Raw genomic sequence first — 20798 nt, 5'->3', positions numbered from 1 at the left:
GTGTGTGTGTGTGTGTGTGTGTGTGTGTGTGCTTCCCACAAGGATAGTAAAACCTGAAATTTTTGACATTCGAGAGAAACAAATTGTTAAAAATAGTAAATTATGTTTATCTGAAAGTGTAAGAATTCAAACAGGTTTTCTGTAAGGGGTAGGTTTAGGGGATAGAAAATATCGTTTGGTCAGTATAAAAGTAATAGAAGTCTATGGAAAGTCCCCACAATTGACAGAAACAAACGTACGTGTGTGTGTGTGTGTTGCAGGTGTGTGAGTTTGCGCTGCGTCTGTCCAGTGGAAACGCCGAGCCGCTGCCCATCTCTGTGAGAAAGCAGCTCTGCAGCACGTGGGTCTGCGTTAAACAGCTGCTGCAGCAGCAGATCGGACACAAACTGGACATCAACGATGAGGTGACGCCAACAACAGAACAAACACACTGCGTTTGGATCATCAGATGGACGATTTTACCTAGAATAAGATCAGTGTTGGGAAGGATACTCTGGAAATGTAATAGGTTACAAATTGCAAGTTACCCTATTTAAGTAGTGTTTCAATTACTTTATTAATGTAACTGATGACATTTGATTACTTTTCTAAGTTTCTGCTGAATGTTTTCAACTGTTAATCATTTTGAAGCATGTAAAGCAGGCAGGGTTAACATTACAGTCGCACTCAACACTGATTACTGTCAGACTTTCAGAATCCTTCATCGCTTGAATTAAGATTATACACCACAAAATCAGACTTTTAACACCTCCTTTTTACTCAAACAATGTTCTGAGGTTAAATACAGATTTAAAATCATAACAAGAAACCGTTTAATAGCTCTGATATTGTTTTTGAAATCAAATCTTTGCATAGCTATGACAGGAAACACTTGCATCTAACAATGCTTTGGAAAAAAAATGTTAATCTTAAAAAATAAAGCATATACATAAACCCCAAAAAAGACACATATCCTATTCTATGTCCTAAACTCCTGAAACACTGGTTTGCAGTCAATGCAGTTTATGAAAGAAATCAATCAAATCTGTATGTGTGTGAAAATATTCAGATATAATCCCTTTGTAATCGTTAACATTTTCATAAGTAACACATTTTTGATTACTTTTCTAAGTTTCTACTGAATGTTTTCAACTGTTAATCATTTTGAAGCATGTAAAGCAGGCAGGGTTAACATTACAGTCGCACTCAACACTGATTACTGTCAGACTTTCAGAATCCTTCATCGCTTGAATTAAGATTATACACCACAAAATCAGACTTTTAACACCACCTTTTTACTCGAACAATGTTCTGAGGTTAAATACAGATTTTAAATCATAACAAGAAACCGTTTAATAGCTCTGATATTGTTTTTGAAATCAAATCTTTGCATAGCTATGACAGGAAACACTTGCATCTAACAATGCTTTGGAAAAAACAGTTAATCTTAAAAAATAAAGCATATACATAAACCCCCAAAAAAGACACACATCCTATTCTATGTCCTAAACTCCTGAAACACTGGTTTGCAGTCAATGCAGTTTATGAAAGAAATCAATCAAATCTGTATGTGTGTGAAAATATTCAGATATAACGTTAACATTTTCATAAGTAACAAATGTTTTTCTCAGTAAATGTAACAGAGTACAGTTACATTTATTTTGTATTTACATAATTCCATTACATGTAACTAGTTACTCCCCAACACTAAATAATATGCAAAATTGACCCGATTTTAATCAAAAGTCTGGCTGTGGAGGCTTAACCCTGTAAAGCCTGACATATGAAATAATAGTCAGAAAATCTATTCATTTTTACTGAACAAAAAAATCTAAAAGAAAAATGTTTGCACGTTTTGTCGAGTATCATATTTGATGCATCAGGCTTTTATGGCTCATATAGTCTGATATAGTGAGAATATGGAAGAAAAACGGCTCAATTTTATAAATAAAATATGAATTTGCTGCAGATGCTGATATTTCTATGATGACATTCTGCTGCTTGTAATGTAAATCAATGAGATCTTTATAACAGTGCAGCAGATACTGATATAAAATTATCTAAATACCAGTCGTCGCTCTATATCTCCAGTAATCTGTCTCAGAGAGATGAGATTGAAATGATCCAAACATATAATGCAGTGATTGAGAGCTGAAGAAATAAAGGCTCCTCAGAAGATGTGAGATGTTCTGGAGGCTTGTGAAGATCATTCCTCCGCTGAGGAACAGTGAAAGTAAAGCTTCTGGAAACAAACGCTCCTCAAAAGATCCTGAGGATCAGATTTGAGACTCTAAAACATGATTGATGGAGAATCAAGTAAAGCTGAGCTGCTTCAGTCCAGTAAGTGTTCATCTGGAGATATTACTGCAGTTATTCTGATGCTTACTTGATCAAAATCAGTCAAGATTTGACACGAGAAGCAGCAGCTGAAGCTGGAAGCTTGTACAATTACACTAAAAGAGCTTTCACTGGATAAAACACTCTAAACGATCAATCAGAAGACAGAAGACATGCAGGAGATTGAGTGTGAGACAGCTTTAACAGCAGAGTTTGATCGTTTAGAGCCTGTGTATCACATATGAATCAGTAGCTTTATGGGGTTAATATTCCTCGTTTCATGTCTGTACCTGCTTTATTGTGTGTGTGTGTCAGAGTAAGAACGAGGCGGTGACAGCCATGTCCCGTGTGCTGGTCGCAGTGGAGATGCTTCAGTGTAACAGGAGCTCCAGACTGATGCAGTTCACCGTTCCCAGTCTGTCTGTGGTGAGAGCTGCTCAGTATCATCATAACCTGTTAAAACTGCTTTCAGCAAAATACAGTAAAAATTGTGAAATATTATTAGAATGTAAAACAGCTGTTTTCTGTGTGAATATCTGTTAAACTGTACTGTATTTCTGTGATGCGCAGCTGTATTTTCAGCATCATTACTCCAGTCTTCAGTGTCACATGATCTTCAGAAATCATGTATCATGAAAACTGTGATTACTATTTAAAAGTTCGGGGTAAGCAAGATAATATATTTGAAATTAATACTTTTATTCATCAAGGACACATTAAATTGATCAAAAGTGTCAGCAAAGACCTTTATAATGTTACAAAATATTTCTATTTCAAATAAATGCCGTTCTTTTGAATTTTCTATCCATCTGTGAATCCTGAAAAATAGAATGTATCAGTTTCCACACAAATATGAAGCAGTGCAACTGTTTTCAACATTGATTATACAATGTTGAATGTGTTTGCAATTCTCTCTGTTGTTGCAGAAAGCGAGACTTATATATACACATACAGTACATAAATGAAGTGATTCCTGACTTGTATCAGAGAGCGTTAAGTGTCCAGCTCACTGTAAATCAGGCTGAAAGCCGCTGTCAGGATCAGTTGATCAGCTGTAGAGTGTGATATACAGTATATATATATATATATATATGTAAGATCAGCGTGTCTCTTCTTCAGCTGGTTCAGATGGCGTTGGGCTGTCAGTGGTCTGATCCGGTCGTGGAGCTGAATGTGTGGACACAGCTCGCTCTGTTCGCCCATCAGACACAAGACCACAGCCTTGTCCTCACCTGCACCCATAATGCACTGCAGCTGGAGCAGAACGCAGCACAAAGAGTGAAGACGGCCACTTATGCTCTGTGAGTGCCACTGATGTATGTGACCCTGGAGCACAAAACCAGTCATAAGGGTCATTTTTTTGAAATTGAGATTTTATACATTTATACATAAATAAGCTTTCCATTGATGTATGGTTTGTTAGGATAGGACAATATTTGGCTGAGATAAAACTATTTGAAAATCTGGAATCTGAGGGTGCAAAAAAATCTAAATATTGAGAAAATCATCTTTAAAGTTGTCCAAATGAAGTTCTTAGCAATGCATATTACTAATCAAACATTAAGTTTTAATATATTTACAGTAGGAGATTTACAAAATATCTTCATGGAACATGATCTTTACTTAATATCCTAATGATTTTTGGCATAAAAGAGAAATGTATAATTGTGACCCATACAATGTATTGTTGGCTATTGCTACAAATATCCCCCAGCGACTCAACACTGCTTTTGTGCTGCAGGGTCACCGCACTGCCTACAATTAGACTAATAAACTAGATTCTTTGTCATGTTTGCTGTATGAAATACAATAGTTGTTTCTAACTAACTTTGAGGTGCTGATTGCAAAAATAGTAGTCGTGTTGCTCATTCATGTCAAACTTTTGCATTCAAATATGATGCATTTCATAGCATTTTTGCTTTTGACAACCATTTGTGTGGTGAATTAGTCTTGTATTCTCCCAGGTTCAGCGTGCGTTTGGTGCAGGAGATGTTGAGCAGCGCTGCGTGTGTCAGAGGTCAGAGTCTGATCCAGGAGGCCAGAGCTCATCACAGCAGATATATGGAGGGTCTGCTCAAGCTGCAGCACAGCGTCAGGTCTGAACACCACTGCACGAGTCAAACAGATTATTCTACATATTTCAGAGTTTATCAGCTTCATGTTGAAGTCATACCATTTGTGTGTGCTGTATAACAGGTCTGAACAGGGTTTGGGGTTGTTTTGCACACAATTTTAAATGTTTGTGGGTAAAAGCACACCCTGATATGAATAAAAAAACAACTAAACAATTAAACCATTACATTTGCATGCTTTGTGCTCAAACATAAAATAACATTCAAAAAGTAAAAAAAATGAAGTTGTAATTACTGTGTACAGTGTATTCACAATTTGTGAAATTGGAAAATTAAAAAAAAAAATGTTTTTTCGTTTTTCCTCATTTATTTTTTTATTATTTGTGTAATGTGTATTTGTTGTTTTGATCTGTTTGCTATTGGTTACTATTGACTATTTTTAGCAAATAGTATTTTTAATATATTTAGTATATTTTAAACTATTTACTGTTTTTATTGATTGATTGAGTTAGGGTTGTCTTCCAAAAATCCTAACAATTATGAATTATAATAATACTATACGGAGCCCATAACAATAAAAAAAAAGCATACAAAAATATATTGTGCCCATTTTTGAATTCATGGATAATAAGCGAGATTTCAGTGATATTTTGAATAATAATTTTTGCAGAAAGCACATGCTTTGTACCCAAAATGAGCCTAAAATGCAAAATAATTAGGGATAGTAAAGATCCATTTCCAAAAGCACAAACATTAAATAACATTTGAAACATTAAAAAAACAAACGTGTAATTACTGTATATAGTGTATTCACAGTTTGTGAACATTTACATTCACATTTAGACATTTAGCAGACGCTTTTGTCCATGGCGAAAGTAAAAGAAGTGCATAAAGAAAACTCAAGCCTATTTTTAGAATCAAAAAGATTTTGTGATATTATTCTCAATTAAGCACCAATTGCAATCTCATTACTGTAATGCATCTCAATGTTTTATTTTACTAAAATAATATATATCATAATGAATAATATCTAATAACAATGATAAATATATAATATTTATCTTATTCACAAACCCACAAAATGCCACTAAAACAAGTACAACTATGATGTATAAACAACGTGATTCATAATTTGTCCTATAAACAGGCTGCAATTTCTTATTCATTTTCAAGCTCGTTAGATTCATCACTGCAATGTAAATCTGTTCATAAACTGACCAATATCTTTATCATCATACAAACAACAGAAAAGGTCAAAGATGCGTACACATTTAAGATATTGAATATAATTAGAAAATTGTAAAAAAAAAAAAAAAAAGTTTTTTAAATACAGTTTTTGTTTATCATATGTTCAGATTTTTTATTTATGTAATGTGTTTTTGTGAATTCATAATTTTTTTTAAATATAGTACTGTTTTGATCTGTTTGTGATTGGTTACTTTCTATTATTTTATATTAACCAGATAGGGTTATTTGACAAAAAATTAATTAATAATAATAATATATGTGACCCTGGAGCACAAAACCAGTCGCTGGGGTATATTTGTAGATTTGGTTTATATTTTGTATATATTATCAAATATAATATCAAAATTATTGATTTTTCTTTTATGCCAAAAATCATATTTTGTACATTTCCTACCGTAAATATATCAAAACTTAATGTTTGATTAGTAATATGCATTGCTAAGAGCTTCATTTGAACAACTTTAAAGATGATTTTCTCAATATTTTGATTTTTTTACACCCTCAGATTCCAGATTTTCAAATAGTTGTATCTCAGCCAAATATTGTCCTATCCTAACATAACCATACATCAGTGGAAAGATTATTTATGCTTATTTATTTATTCTGCTTCCAGATGATGCAGAAATCTCAATTTCGAAAAAATGTACCCTTATGACTGGTTTTGTGGTCCAGGGTCACATATGGAACCTGCAACAATTTTAAAACATTTAATTCGTAAATAACAAGAAGTGGGATTTCAATGATATTTTGACTACTAAACTCACTAAACTACAAAAAGTGCCAAGTTTCTGTTTCAGAAATCTGCTCAGTTTTATGCTGAATGTGCTTCTGAGCTGTCCTGGTCTGATCTGTGGCTGCTGATGTTGTGTGTGTGTTGTAGTTTTGCGGAGCAGGCGGGCAGCTGGAGTCTGTGTATGAGCGCAGCAGCTCACTTCTGGAGCGCGTGTGTGCCTCTGCTGGACTCGAGACGGGACAGACGTCAGCTGAGAGGAGCGCTGGAGCTCATCCTGAAGACCATCAGCCAAACATACAGCAAACACACAGCCGTAAGACACCACCAGCACACACGCACCATCACCTCATGAGTGTGATGCTGTCAGAAACCTGTTTCATATGTCCAGTATATAAATATGCTTTATATTCATGTGTTCAGGGCAAAACTAAAAGAGCGTCTGGACTCAAGCGTGATGGACCAGATACCACAAGTGAGAATTATTTGGCTTTTACTCAATGAAGCATTTCTGTGATGTATGTGCTTATGTCATATTACTGAAGCCAGAAATAGGATTTTAATAATACACTTTTATAAAGTGGTTTATGATCATATACTGTAGCTTATGCATGCATTGTTAGTATATTATATTTAACCATAACATTTTACACTGCAAAAATTTTTCTAATTTTGTATTTTTGTCTTGTTTCCAGTATAACTATCTAAACATCCTTAAATCAAGATGCATTTAATTGGGAAGCGAAATGACCAAAAATATTGAGTCTTGTTTTTCTTTGTTTTTTTTAAACCGATTAAAATAAATGAAAAAAAAAAAAAAGCATGTCAGTGGGAAAACAGGATTATTTTTCTGATCCCATTGGCAGATATTTTGTCTTGTTTTAAGCATAAACTCACTTGATTTTGATACATTTCCCAAAAAAGCAAGACTTAATGTCTTATGTCACATTTTGCTTTCTTGATTTAAGGATATTTCGATATTTTTACTGGGAAAAAGACTAATGCTGAGGATGAAAATCATTTCTTGCGGTGTAGTAATGAGTTCCAGAAGCTTTAAAGGGATAGTTCACCCAAAATGAAAATCCTCTCATCATTTACTCACCCTCGTGTTGTTCCAAACCAACAAGCCTTTGGTTAATCTTCAAAACACAAGTTTAGATACTTTTAATGAAATCTGAGAGGTTGCTGTCCCTCCATTGAAAGGCCAGATATCCGGTCACAATACTTGAATTAAACCACTCGATTCATATACGTTCATTTTTACGACACCTTTATGAACTTGTTGGGTCTTTAAAGTTTTGGTTACCCAGACTTTCAGTGGAGAGACAGAAACCTGTCAGATTTCAGTAATTTGTTTTAAAAATAAACCAAAGTCTTATGGGTTGAAATGACATGAGGGTGAGTAAATTATGTCAGAAGGATTTTTTAGGTGAGCTATCCATTTAATTCTTCTGAAAAATATTTTATGTTTTAGGAGTTAAATTATTCGATGATCCAGTTCAACCGTACTAAGCAAAAATAACACATTTGTGTTCAGTGTTGGGGAAAAAGTTACTTTTAAAAGTGATGCATTACAATGTTGCGTTACTCCCTAAAAAAGTTACTAATTACGATACTTAGTTAATTTTTATGGAAAGTAATACGTTACGATACTTTTGAGTTACTTTTTAAATCTGGGCGGGGCTTGCTTGTTTGTTTTTAAAATAAAAAGTTCTATTTTTGGCAAATATAAAGCCCTTTCACAGCAAAAAGTGAAATGAATATGGAAATGTAAATTCACGTCTGTAAAGTAAAAGTAAAGTAATTTTCTTGTAAACTAAAAAAGTAATGCGTTACTTTACTAGTGACTCGAAAAAAGTAATCTGACTCCGTAACTCGCGTTACTTGTAAATCGTTACCCCCCAACACTGTTTGTGTATAATTTGTGTTATTGCTGAATAGTGTTGAACTTTCTTCTCCTCGTCATATTCTTCATGTGATTAGTTTGAGCGGCGCCCTCTACTGTACAGACGTGAATTTACATGTACAGGTGTGAAAGAGTATTTACATTTGTAAAAGAAGAACGTTTTTATATTAAAAACAAACAAGCAAGCCCCGCCCAGATTTAAAAAGTAACTCAAAAGTAATGTAACGCATTACTTTCCATAAAAAGTAACTAAGTATCGTTATTAGTTACTTTTTTAGGAAGTAACGCAACATTGTAATGCATCACTTTTAAAAGTAACTTTCCCCAACACTGGATACAAATGTATGTCGCTGTGGAATTCAGGTATCCATGGCAACCGCACAGGAAGTGATGAATGATTCGGCGGGAGATCAAGACGTGCGATCCGCCAGCTCCAGAAAAGACAAGGAGAGACCAGACGAGAAGAAGACCAAACAGGTGAGACTAGTGAGCTGGTAATAACAGAGCTTCACTGATCACCAATCATCTGTAGGATGGCTGCAAAACCTTCATTACATATTAATTACATATCTGTTTTTGCACTTTGTATGTAGGTGTGACTGGGGCTAGTTGTCACATTTTTAATGGTTTTCTTTTCCCTTTTTTTTTTACTTTTTTACTTTTTGAAAGTCAGTGTCTATAAAAACAGACTTTAGAATTTTGACTATAAAAAGTCAGTTTACGTTAACATGTTGAAATGTTATAACATGTTAATTTAGTATAGTGGGGCATGTTGTCACAATAGAAAGAGTACATTTTCACAATAAGTTTTTATTCACTTTTCAGCGCAGTCAGTCAAATAATTATTAGTAAATAATACAGTCAGTAAATAATAATTATTAGACAGAAAACATGAAAAGGTTAACACAGATTTCTGACTACTGTGGACAACAGAAAGTGTAATTAATTAATTATTTTTAAAGTTTCTTCTGCTCAGCAATGCTGCATTTATTTGATCAAAAATATAGTAAAAACTAATATTATGAAACTGTTTTCTATTTGAATATATTTTAAAATGTAATTAGTATAGAAATTAATATGCTGATTTGCTGCTCAAGAAACATTTCCGATTATTATATTATGTTGAAAACATTAATATTTTTGTGGAAACTGTGATGCATTTTATTTTTCAGGATTCACAGATGAACAGAAAGTTCAGAAGAACAGCATTTATTTGAAACAGAAATCTTTTGTAACATTATAAATGTTTTTACTGTCACTTTTGATCAATTTAATGTGTCCTTGATGAAAAAAAATATTAATTGCTTTTTTTTAAGTCTTACTTACCCCAAAATTTTGAATGGTAATTTATCATATTTTCATCAAACATATTAAGCAGCAGAATTTATCTAAATATCATTGCATTAGATACAAAATATCAAACCAAGTTTTATTATTATTATATTTTACAATATTGTTATTGTTTCATATTTTGAATCCTACATTATAAATGTCTTTACTGTCGCTTTTAACCAATGTAATGTTTCCTTGATTAATAAAAGTGTTCATTTCTTAAAGAAATCATTGAACTTTAGTGTACATGTATATACAGTGATGTACATATCTTTTATTTCTGCAGCCGTCTCCTGTGGAGGACCGACCCAGAGCTAAAGCTGCAGACGTGTCTCTTCCCATCAGCCCCGAGCAGTGGGCTCAGTTCCAGTGTCCTGAGGAGCTTCGACAGGCCTTTCTTTCTGACGCCGGTCCTTACAGCATCAACAGCACATCCATCAGCGCACAGGTCAGCAGATCTCTCTCTGTGTGTTTACACATCACTCGTCTCTCAGATAATCACAGTTTCTGATCGATCGCACGCTGGTTTCTGAGCTGCATGAGGGAGAAGAGGAAATATTCATCTTTAGGGTGAAGCAATATTATCTGTGACTCAAAGCATCTTCCTCGTCGAATTAAGGAGAATCATCTCACTGAACAAAAAGTGTCTTGGGTTGTCCAGGTTAAATGTCAGCTGATATAAACCTCCATTGGGTCATCTTTATCGTCCAGACTTGCTATTTGAGAACATCAGGAAGTGTTTTTTTTTTTGCATTGTGACAATATGTTCACATTTAAATACATCTATTCTTTTGTAAGTTTTGGGGTTTGTATAATTTTATGTTTTTGAAAAAAAAAAACATACAAAAACAGTAAAGCAAAGCTGTTTTAATTCAAATGTAATTAAAAAGCTTATATATATACTGTATATATATATGTGTATTTAAATTATATATATTTAAGTTGTACTATATTTTAAAATAATTTTAATTATACTATTCTTTTCTCTCTTTTTTGCTCTTCTGCTCACTAAGGCTGCATTTATTTGTTTACAAAAAATAGAATAATATTGTTAAATATTATTCTAATGTAAAACAGCTGTTTTCTATGTGAATCTCTGTTAAACTGTAATGTATTTCTGTGATGCGCAGCTGTATTTTCAGCATCATTACTCCAGTCTTCAGTGTCACATGATCTTCAGAAATCAGTATAATATGCTGATCTGCTGCCCGAGAAACATTTCTGATTATTATCAATGTCGAAAACAGTTGTGCTGCACAGTATTTTTGTGGAAACCGTGATATATTTTATTTTTCAGGATTCACAGATGAACAGAAAGTTCAAAAGAACAGCGTTTATTTGAAATAGAAATATTTTGTAACATTATACATATCTTTACTGACACTTTTGATGAATTTAGTGCGTCCTTGCTGAACAAAAGTAATTATTGTTTGATTTGTGAAGTTACATTGCATGTGTTTAATGGGTTGTTTCAGAGCCGAACTCTGTTTTATTTGGATCTGTTGGTGAAAGAGCTGGAGTCGCTCTCCTTGACCCCGCTGACCTTTGCCCCTCTCCACCTGGCAGAGGTCATCGCTCGCGACCTCATGCAGAGCAGGAGTCAGTCTGACCTCTACCGCCTCAGGTAACCCTCACACACAGCTGGACATCGCACATCACATCAGATATCACAGTGAGATGTGACTGATTTCATCATCTCTCAGGATCATCAGGAGCTGTGGTGATCTGGGGTTCGAGTCTCCGTACTCGGAGCATCTGCTGAGCTTCACACACGTTCCTGCAGACGAGCAGATGCGGTACGATTCTCTAAATCTGTGTTTCCCAGCCGTTTTTCTGCCGCGGCATGGTTTTGATGTGTGAAAAATCCCACGGCACACCACATCATCATAGTTGGTATTTTGGCTTTACATATGATCAGACACTTGCACTTAATTGCTGAAAATCATAATCATTAACAAGGGGTTTGATGACTGAATGACGGAGTTCTGTGTTTTTGTCCACCGCATCTGAGGCAGTTAATTAATCGCATTATGTTTTGATCAGTTCGCAGGTTATAAAGTTTATTGTAGCTATATGGGCGCTCAGTTTCTCTTGATGTTTAATACATTTGGCCAAAATCTCACGATATAAAAGACGAACCGCTATGCACAGGGTATTTAAAACGTACAAAAGTGTAATTGGCTACAACTAGACAGCAATGCTAAGACTCTTCTCTGCTCTTTAAACACACAAAAACATTCGCCTTTATAGACGGTGTTTAAAGTGAGTAAAGAAAACGCTGTATTTATTCAAACATCAGTTCTTTATTAACGTTGCATTGTGAAGAAGTAGACGTCTGCGCCGGACGCTCCGCCACGTCTGGCTGCCGAGGGGACGGAGGAACTCAACAGGGTCTACTGTATGGACTCTCTGGAGTGATTTTGCAAGCCGACCCGAAGCCGGGGCCTCTCAGTGCTTCTACCCGTTTGAGGTGAGAACACAGGAGGATACCGGCTCCACACGAAGGCTATAGAATCTAGCGAATGTGTTAGGGGTCGCCCAGCCCGCAGCCCTACAGATATCTGTCAGCGAGGCGCCACGAGCCAGCGCCCAGGAGGATGCAACACCTCTAGTTGAGTGAGCTCGCAGCCTGAGCGGGCAGGGCACACCCTGTGCCTGATAAGCCAGGGTGATGGCGTCCACTATCCAGTGGGCCATCCTCTGCTTTGAGACGGCATTCCCCTTCTGCCGGCCTCCGTGACAGACAAAGAGCTGGTCTGAGGTCCTGAAGCTTTGCATTCGGTCTACGTAGCACCTTAAGGTTCGGACGGGACAGAGCAAAACTAGGGCTGGGTCTGCCTCCTCCGAGGGCAGCGCTTGGAGGTTCACCACCTGATCCCTGAAGGGAGTAGCGGGAACCTTGGGCACGTAGCCGGGCCGGGGCCTCAGGGTTACCTGGGAATCAGCCGGCCCGAACTCTAGGCACGAATCGTTGACCGAAAATGCGTGCAGGTCCCCTACCCTCTTGATAGAGGCCAATGCCAGCAGGAGCAAAGTCTTCATTGAGAGGAACTTCAGCTCCACTGCCTGTAAAGGCTCAAATGGGGCCTGCTGTAGTGCCGTGAGCACCAGACTCAGGTCCCAAGAGGGTATAGAGGGGGGCCGTGAAGGATTTAACCTTCTCGCCCCCCTAAGGAACCTGACGACCAAGTCATGCTTCCCCAACGACCTCCGCAGCGACATAAACTTTAAGGGTGGAGGGAGACGGCCTTCGCTCCAGCCCTTGCTGCAAGAAGGACAGCACACCTCTGATCAGGCATCTCCGGGGGTCTTCTCGGCGAGAAGAACACCACTCAACGAACAGGTTCCACTTCAAAGCGTAGGCGTGTCTCGTAGACGATGCCCTCGCTGAAGTGATGGTGTCAACTACCCCTTGGGGTAGGCCACCTAGAACCTCCGCGTCCCGTCCAGGGACCAGACATGAAGTCTCCAGAGGTCTGGACGCGGGTGCCAAAGGGTGCCCCGTCTCTGAGTCAGTAAATCCATCCTCAGAGGAATCGGCCAGGGAGGGGCTGCGGGAACCAGGTCTTGGTAGGCCAATAGGGCGCCACCAGCAGGACCTGCTCCTCGTCCTCCCTGACCTTGCACAGCAACTGTGCCAGAAGGCTCACTGGGGGAAACGCATACTTGCGAAGGCCCCGCGGCCAGCTGTGTGCCAGAGCGTCCGTGCCGAGTGTTCCGTCGGTCAGGGCGAAGAACAACTGGCAGTGAGAGGTTTCTGGAGAGGCAAACAGGTCTACCTGAGCGGCTCCGAAACGTCCCCAAACCAGCTGGACCATCTGGGGATGGAGTCGCCATTCTCCCGGGCGCGCAGCTCGGGACAGCTCGTCGGCTGCCCGGTTGAGCAGCCCAGGAATGTGAACAGCACGAAGCGACCTCAGATGATTCAGACTCCAGAGGAGGAGGTGGCGGGTGAGTTGCGATAAGCGACAGGAGCGGCTGCAGCGGTCTCATATGGAGTAGCCCCAGTGGCATGACTGCCGCTGTGGCCGCCATATGCCCCAGGAGCCTCTGAAACAATTTCAGTGGGACCGCCATCCTGCTCTTGAATGTATTCAAGCAGTTCAACACCGACTGAGCACGTTCCTGCGTGAGGCGTGCTGTCTGTTCGACCGAGTCCAACTCCATACCGAGAAAAGAGATAACGGTTTGCCCCGCCAAGTGGTAGCGGCATTTGGACACAATTGCATCGCCACCGACCGCTCCACCTGGGGGACTCCCGTGTACCCCCGCGCTGGACCCCCATCGAGGGTGGTGAGGGAGGATGAGCCACTGGGCCGGTTTCTGGCAGTAAAAGGTGCCGTCCATGACCCAGCGATCTCATCATGCACTTCCGGGAAGAAAGGCACTGGAGTGGGGCCCTGAGAACCAGCGCGCGCCACCCCGAGAAACCAATCGTCCAACCTTGAGGGTTCGGGACGCGGTGGAATATTCCACTCGAGCCCGACACTCTCGGCTCCCCGGGAAAGCATAGCCATCATTTCCGGGTCCGTCTCCGGCACCGCTGACCGCCCAGAGGGCAGCAGCGCTGACGGATCTTCATCCCTGGAAAAGTCCGGCTCACCCTCCGATGCTGCAATCGACATCCGATCGTCGGGGGGAGCCTCAGAAGAAACAAGTGGTACCCCCCGGGAGGGGCCAGCCTGCTCTACTGAAAGCTACGCTGGTTTCGCAGTGCCGGCGGGTTCGGGCATCCCTGGAGGGGAATTCCTCACCGTGACCCTAAGACCAGTCCGCCCACTGCTAGAAAAAGGACGCCCCCGGCTGCTGGGCATGTTGTTGGTTTAGATGCAGTGATAAGTTTATTTAGCTCTTCCTGTCCTATAGTTGTAAAGCACTGCAGTTTATCTTTTGGTGCGATGAATGAAGCTGAAGTATTATACGCTGTAGAATCTACATTTGTTATTGTATTTCTGATGTTATTTAGTTTGTCAGTGAAGAAATTCATAAAGTCATTACTGGGTGAGTTATGAGGTTTGATTGACAGTTTGAGGATCCAATGGCGTTACGAGGTTTAGTCACAAGCTCTTTCGAATGCTTTTCTTTGGTTAAATATTTGTAAATCCCACAAACAGACGTAACGATGACCAATAGCACTGATTTAAAATAATAATAACAAAATGTAATAGAGATAAGGAAGATTTTGATAATTTTCCACGGCACACAGTGGTTGGGAAACACTGCTTTAAATTAACCGCTGGAGTCGTTAATCAGGTTCGGTCATTATCAAGTGCTTCATAGTGTTTAACTCGACTTGATTTGATTTCAGGAGCCAGAGAGCCGTCGTTACACAGAGAAACGGATCTCAGAGCGACGTGACGGACGAGGTCAGTAGCACTCAGCACATTAACCCTCATAATCTATGTACAGTTTTCACATTCTGGGTCCGACTGGACCTGAAGAATCGTTATTTTATAAAACAGCCATAACTTAATTTATTAATATTTTTCAAAATATTAGATGGATGGATGGATGGGTGGATGGATGGATGGTTGGATGGATGATAGATGGATGGATGGATGGATGGATGGATGGATGGATGGATGGATGGATGGATGAATGGATGGAGGGATGGAGGATAGATGGATGGATGGATGATGGATGGATGGATGGATGGATGGATGGATGGATGGATGGATGGATGGATGGATGGATGGATTGATGGATGGATGGATGGATGGATGGATGGTTGGATGATGGATGGATGGATGGATGGTTGGATGGATGATAGATGAATGGATGGATGGATGGATGGATGGATGAATGGATGGGTGATAGATAGATAGATAGAACCAAAACAGAACATAACCGTGACAGATATACTGTAGATCGATATATACTTGATATTGAAGAGAAATTTTATTTGAACGTGTGAGTGTATGAAATTTATATGAACATGTAACCCCATTGGAATGAATGAAAACTAATATTAAATTGATATAAACATAAATTTATAGCTCTCTAATAATGAGTGTTCAAAAACAGTCCACATTTCTGAAACCTACATATTTATTAACAAAACAACATAAATATGACTTATTTTTCAAACAAAATTAATTCATTTTACTTGCATAAAATTTCACTGAAAAATTGATACATTTTCACGGCGCAGTGGTTGGTCAATAGGCACATTCATGTTTATCGACAAAATTCAGTCCCGAAACTATGTGAGATACGGAGAAAAGGGGAAATATAATTTACAGAAGCTTTTTGACACTAATATAACTTCCTAGCTCATTTTACAAAAGAGTTTAAGCCTGATGATACTCCGCACATACTTGTGTCAAAAATGACTCGGACACAAACATTTTTTTTTAAATAGTTATATCTCATAACAGAATAAAATGTAAAAAATCTGAAAATACAATGTTGTAAATTTTTGAGGGTCTTAAAGCATTTGCAAAGTTTCCTATCTTTACAAAAAAAAACAATGATTTTTTCTGAAATTTGTATATATGCCTTCTGTGTCAAACCGAGCTGAGTGCATTATGATGTTTAATGTCAGTCTAACTCTGATCCCTCAGACTGCTGACCGAGGTCCGTGTGGATGGACAGCATCCGCTCTCAGTCCTCATCAGCTGTGGCTGGCCAAAGCCGACGTGTGTCTGAGTCTGAACCTGTTCCAACCTGCGAAAGTCCTGCTGACTCACACTCACCTGACAGCCCAGGTGAGCAAACACACACACACACACACTCATTCACACACTCATACACACTCACACTCTCTCACACACACACACTCACTCTCACACACACACACACACACAAACAGTGTGATTTATAAGCGTTTTGAAAAGTGGGGACATGGGGTAATGTCCTGAAAACTCACCTTCTCCTTGTAATACCTGTCATATCTTTGTCATTATACACATTTATGTCCTCATTTGTCACAAAAACGCGTACACTCACACACACACACACATTCACACACTCACTCACTCACTCACTCACTCACTCACACACACACACACACTCATTCTCTCTCTCACACGCACACGCGCACACACACACCACACACTCAGCGTTTTTACCTCATATGCCATGAATACACACTCACACGCACTCACACACTCACTCACTCACTCACTCACTCACTCACTCACTCACTCACTCACTCACTCACTCACTCACTCACTCACTCACTCACTCACTCACTCACTCACTCACTCACTCACTCACTCACTCACTCACTCACTCACTCACTCACTCACTCACTCACTCACACACACACACACTCATTCTCTCTCTCACACGCACACGCGCACACACACACACACCACACACTCAGCGTTTTTACCTCATATGCCATGAATGAAAGCAAGAATGAATTCTGAATGAAATTCAGCTTTAATCACATGACTGAAAAGGTTAAATGATTATTGTATTTTTCAACATTTTTCATTTAATAAATTTCACAAATAGCTGTTAGAAATTTAGTTAGAAATCATATGTATTTAGATTAGTTTAACACAATAATCAATCAGCATTCATTACTCATATTTAAACATTTCAAACAACAGACATCTTGAAATTGGATGTTAAATATAAGACTTTTGGTGTAGTTTTAAGCCAGTTATTCCTGGAGCAATCATAATTTGTTATATTTCTGATTTAGATCAATTCATTTAACACTGTAAAAAAAAAGAATATACTCAGCAAGGCTGCATTTATTTGGTCAAAAATACAGTAAAAATTGTAAAATATTACAATTTAAAACAGCTGTTTTCTGTGTGAATATCTGTTAAGCTGTAATGTATTTCTGTGATGCGCAGCTGTATTTTCAGCATCATTCCTCCAGTCTTCAGTGTCACATGATCTTCAGAAATCAGTATAATATGCTGATCTGCTGCTCGAGAAACATTTCTGATTATTATCAATGCTGAAAAAAGTTGTGCTGCACAATATTTTTGTGGAAACGGTCATATATTAAATTTTTCAGGATTCACAGATAAATAGAAAGTTCAATAGAAAACAGCATTCACCATTATAGTTTATCTTGCAGAAAAAATATAAAATAACAAAAAAAAGCTGTCACTACCTCTCGTATGTATATTGTTGTAAAGATATTCAGATATTTTCACAGTAAAACTTGAAGTTTGAAGATACTGAAATAGATTTTTTGCAGTATGAATTTCACTGTGTCATTTCAATCAGTCATCTGCTGAGTTAATGTCTTCAGATATGTGCTACTGAACCGATTCAGTGAATCTACTTTTCAAATGAGAAACTCAATGAGATCTACCAACTGAAATATAAATAAATAGGCCTAATAAAATGGAAATTTAAATGAACTTACATCTCTTTCCTAATGCATCACTAGAGTCATGAATATGTTTCAGGAGCTTGGAGACCAGCTGTCATTGGCTAAGAGTTTTCTCCTGCTGGCGGTTCTGGCCAATCATGAGCAGCGCTTCGGCGAGGCTCTCGCTCTGCTGCAGGAGGCGCAGGAGATCGGAGGAGACGAGGAGTTCTGCTTTATACTCGCTCAGACGCTCCAAATGACCGTAGTGGAACAGGAAGAACAGGAAACGCATCATCAGGTGCAGAATGAGTGACAGCCGCTCAACTGAGGACAGTCATACACACCAAACGAGTTTAGGGATATTAACATTAACTGAGACAAACATCTGCACCAAACACTGAACAACTTGTATATACTTGAATATTGAACATAATCAAGTCTGTATTCATTATATTTATTTTATTTAAGAATCAATTCTCACTATTAACCAGTTGCTTATTAGCATGCATATTACTAGCATATTGGCTGTGTATTAGTGCTTATAAAGCACATATTCTGCATGACCATATTCTACATCCCTTAATCCACCCCATACCTTAATTAACAACTTCCTTACTAACTATTAATAAGCAGCAAATTTGGAGGCGGAGCCCAGCAAATTGGTCCCTAAACTAAAGTGTGACCAGCATTCCAATAAACATTTCTTTAATGTTTATCAAATATATATTCAAGGATATGTATGTGAGGGGTTCTTAATTCCAGTCCTGGACTTGCCTAAACTGAGTGATAAATGTGATATTTAAATGTTAAATATGAGGGGGGGATTATTTATTATTTATTTATTTATTTTGGATGTGTTTTATCAGATGAAATACACATCATAAGCAGCAAATTTGGAGGCGGAGCCCAGCAAATTGGTCCCTAAACTAAAGTGTGACCAGCATTCCAATAAACATTTCTTTAATGTTTATCAAATATATATTCAAGGATATGTATGTGAGGGGTTCTTAATTCCAGTCCTGGACTTGCCTAAACTGAGTGATAAATGTGATATTTAAATGTTAAATATGGGGGGGGGGGGGATTATTTATTATTTATTTATTTATTTTGGATGTGTGTTTTATCAGATGAAATACACATCTTATATAATTGTTTATTTTCATATTAAACATCACAACTGACATTTGTGACTCAGTTTTAAACAATGTATTAATATTAATTAAAATAACTTATTACTAAATGAAAGTATGGTAATTTACATTGATTTACAGAAGTGTATGTTGTCATATATCAGACATGTAAGTTAATAAAAAATAGTGTGTATATATATATAATTATTATTATTATTATTTTACAAAAGGCTGCTTTAGTCCTTAGGCTCAAAATATCAAATTAAAAGAAAAGAGCATTTGTGTAAAAATTTACTAGAAGAGTTATGTAAATGGAGAGTTACTGTAAATGGAAAACATTTTGTTCTCGCACTAAACACTTTTTGTACAATTAATAAATATTCTTAAAGAATTTTTCCGAGCAATATTAACAGTAAATATCTGGTGTGTGTTGTTCAGGTGTGTGCGATCACAGAACAGGCCTGCAGAGCCATCAGAGCTGTTCTAGAGCAGAGAGGGAACCGAGCTTCAGTCCTCCGCTTCTTCATCGCATCGCTGCAGACCAGGTACAGTCATGGACGCTCAGTGTTTATTAATCAGAGCTGAATTACAGTGACACTGATCCATCTGTGTGTGTGTATGTGTGTGTGTGTGTGAAGGGCCGCTGTGTTTCGTCAGCATTTGTTGAGTTCTGCCGATCCGTCAGTGGAGATGCTGATCTCGGTGTCTGACACGCTCAGACACACTGCTGCTGAACTCCTGCAGCTGGGATACAGGACACACTCCGCCGAAGCCATGCTAGAACACGCAAACACGCTCAGGTGAACACGCCAACACACTCAGGTGAACACGCAAACACACTCAGGTGAACACGCCAACATACTCAGCTGAAGACGCCAATACACTCAGGTGAACACGCCAACACACTCAGGTGAACACGCAAACCCACACAGGTGAACACGCCAACACACTCAGGTGAACACGCAAACACACTCAGGTGAACATGCCAACACACTCAGGTGGACACGCCAACACACTCAGGTGAACACACAAACACACTCAGGTGAACATGCCAACACACTCAGGTGGACACACCAACACACTCAGGTGAACACACAAACACACACAGGTGAACAAGCAAACACACACAGGTGAACAAGCAAACACACTCAGGTGAACAAGCAAACACACTCAGGTGAACACACTCAGGTGAACATGCCAACACACTCAGGTGGATACACCAACACACTCAGGTGAACACACAAACACACTCAGGTGAACAAGCAAACACACACAGGTGAACAAGCAAACACACTCAGGTGAACACGCAAACACACTCAGGTGAACAAGCAAACACACTCAGGTGAACACGCAAACACACTCAGGTGAACACGCAAACACACTCAGGTGAACACGCAAACACACTCAGGTGAACACGCAAACACACTCAGGTGAACACGCAAACACACTCAGGTGAACACGCAAACACACTCAGCGAAACACGCCAACATACTCAGCTGAAGACGCCAAGACACTCAGGTGAACACGCAAACACACTCAGGTGAACACGCCAACACACTCAGGTGAACACGCAAACACACTCAGCTGAAGACGCCAATACACTCAGGTGAACACGCAAACACACTCAGGTGAACACACTCAGGTGAACATGCCAACACACTCAGGTGGACACACCAACACACTCAGGTGAACACACAAACACTCAGGTGAACAAGCAAACCCACACCGGCGAAAAAGCAAACACACTCAGGTGAACACGCCAACACACTCAGGGGAACACGCA

General features: G+C 38.8%; 2 protein-coding genes across 2 annotated transcripts in view; both read left to right on the top strand.

Annotated features, from left to right (window-relative positions):
- LOC107568822 (cilia- and flagella-associated protein 46-like) overlaps nt 1–7423 on the top strand; it is a 47828-nt gene extending 40405 nt beyond the window's left edge. Inside the window, exons 17-23 of the mRNA XM_016254814.1 lie at nt 261–404; nt 2632–2742; nt 3436–3617; nt 4281–4412; nt 6517–6682; nt 6790–6841; nt 7335–7423. Coding sequence (XP_016110300.1) covers nt 261–404; nt 2632–2742; nt 3436–3617; nt 4281–4412; nt 6517–6682; nt 6790–6841; nt 7335–7423 — 876 coding nt within the window. The remainder of the gene's footprint in view (nt 1–260; nt 405–2631; nt 2743–3435; nt 3618–4280; nt 4413–6516; nt 6683–6789; nt 6842–7334) is intronic.
- A 1216-nt stretch (nt 7424–8639) lies between these two features.
- The window catches only part of LOC107568821 (cilia- and flagella-associated protein 46-like), a 14898-nt gene continuing 2739 nt past the window's right edge, over nt 8640–20798 (top strand). Inside the window, exons 1-9 of the mRNA XM_016254813.1 lie at nt 8640–8749; nt 9891–10052; nt 11080–11228; nt 11308–11400; nt 14913–14970; nt 16168–16311; nt 17983–18183; nt 19454–19560; nt 19654–19815. Of these exons, the coding sequence (XP_016110299.1) occupies nt 8642–8749; nt 9891–10052; nt 11080–11228; nt 11308–11400; nt 14913–14970; nt 16168–16311; nt 17983–18183; nt 19454–19560; nt 19654–19815 (1184 nt within the window). The 5' untranslated portion in view covers nt 8640–8641. The remainder of the gene's footprint in view (nt 8750–9890; nt 10053–11079; nt 11229–11307; nt 11401–14912; nt 14971–16167; nt 16312–17982; nt 18184–19453; nt 19561–19653; nt 19816–20798) is intronic.

The sequence above is a fragment of the Sinocyclocheilus grahami genome, unplaced genomic scaffold (genome assembly GCF_001515645.1).
Source record: "Sinocyclocheilus grahami isolate Dianchi unplaced genomic scaffold, SAMN03320097.WGS_v1.1 scaffold1284.1, whole genome shotgun sequence".
In the NCBI taxonomy this organism is placed as follows: Eukaryota; Metazoa; Chordata; class Actinopteri; order Cypriniformes; family Cyprinidae; genus Sinocyclocheilus; species Sinocyclocheilus grahami.
The sequence above is the reverse complement of the archived record's forward strand: the minus strand, read 5'-3'. Positions and strand labels throughout refer to the sequence as shown.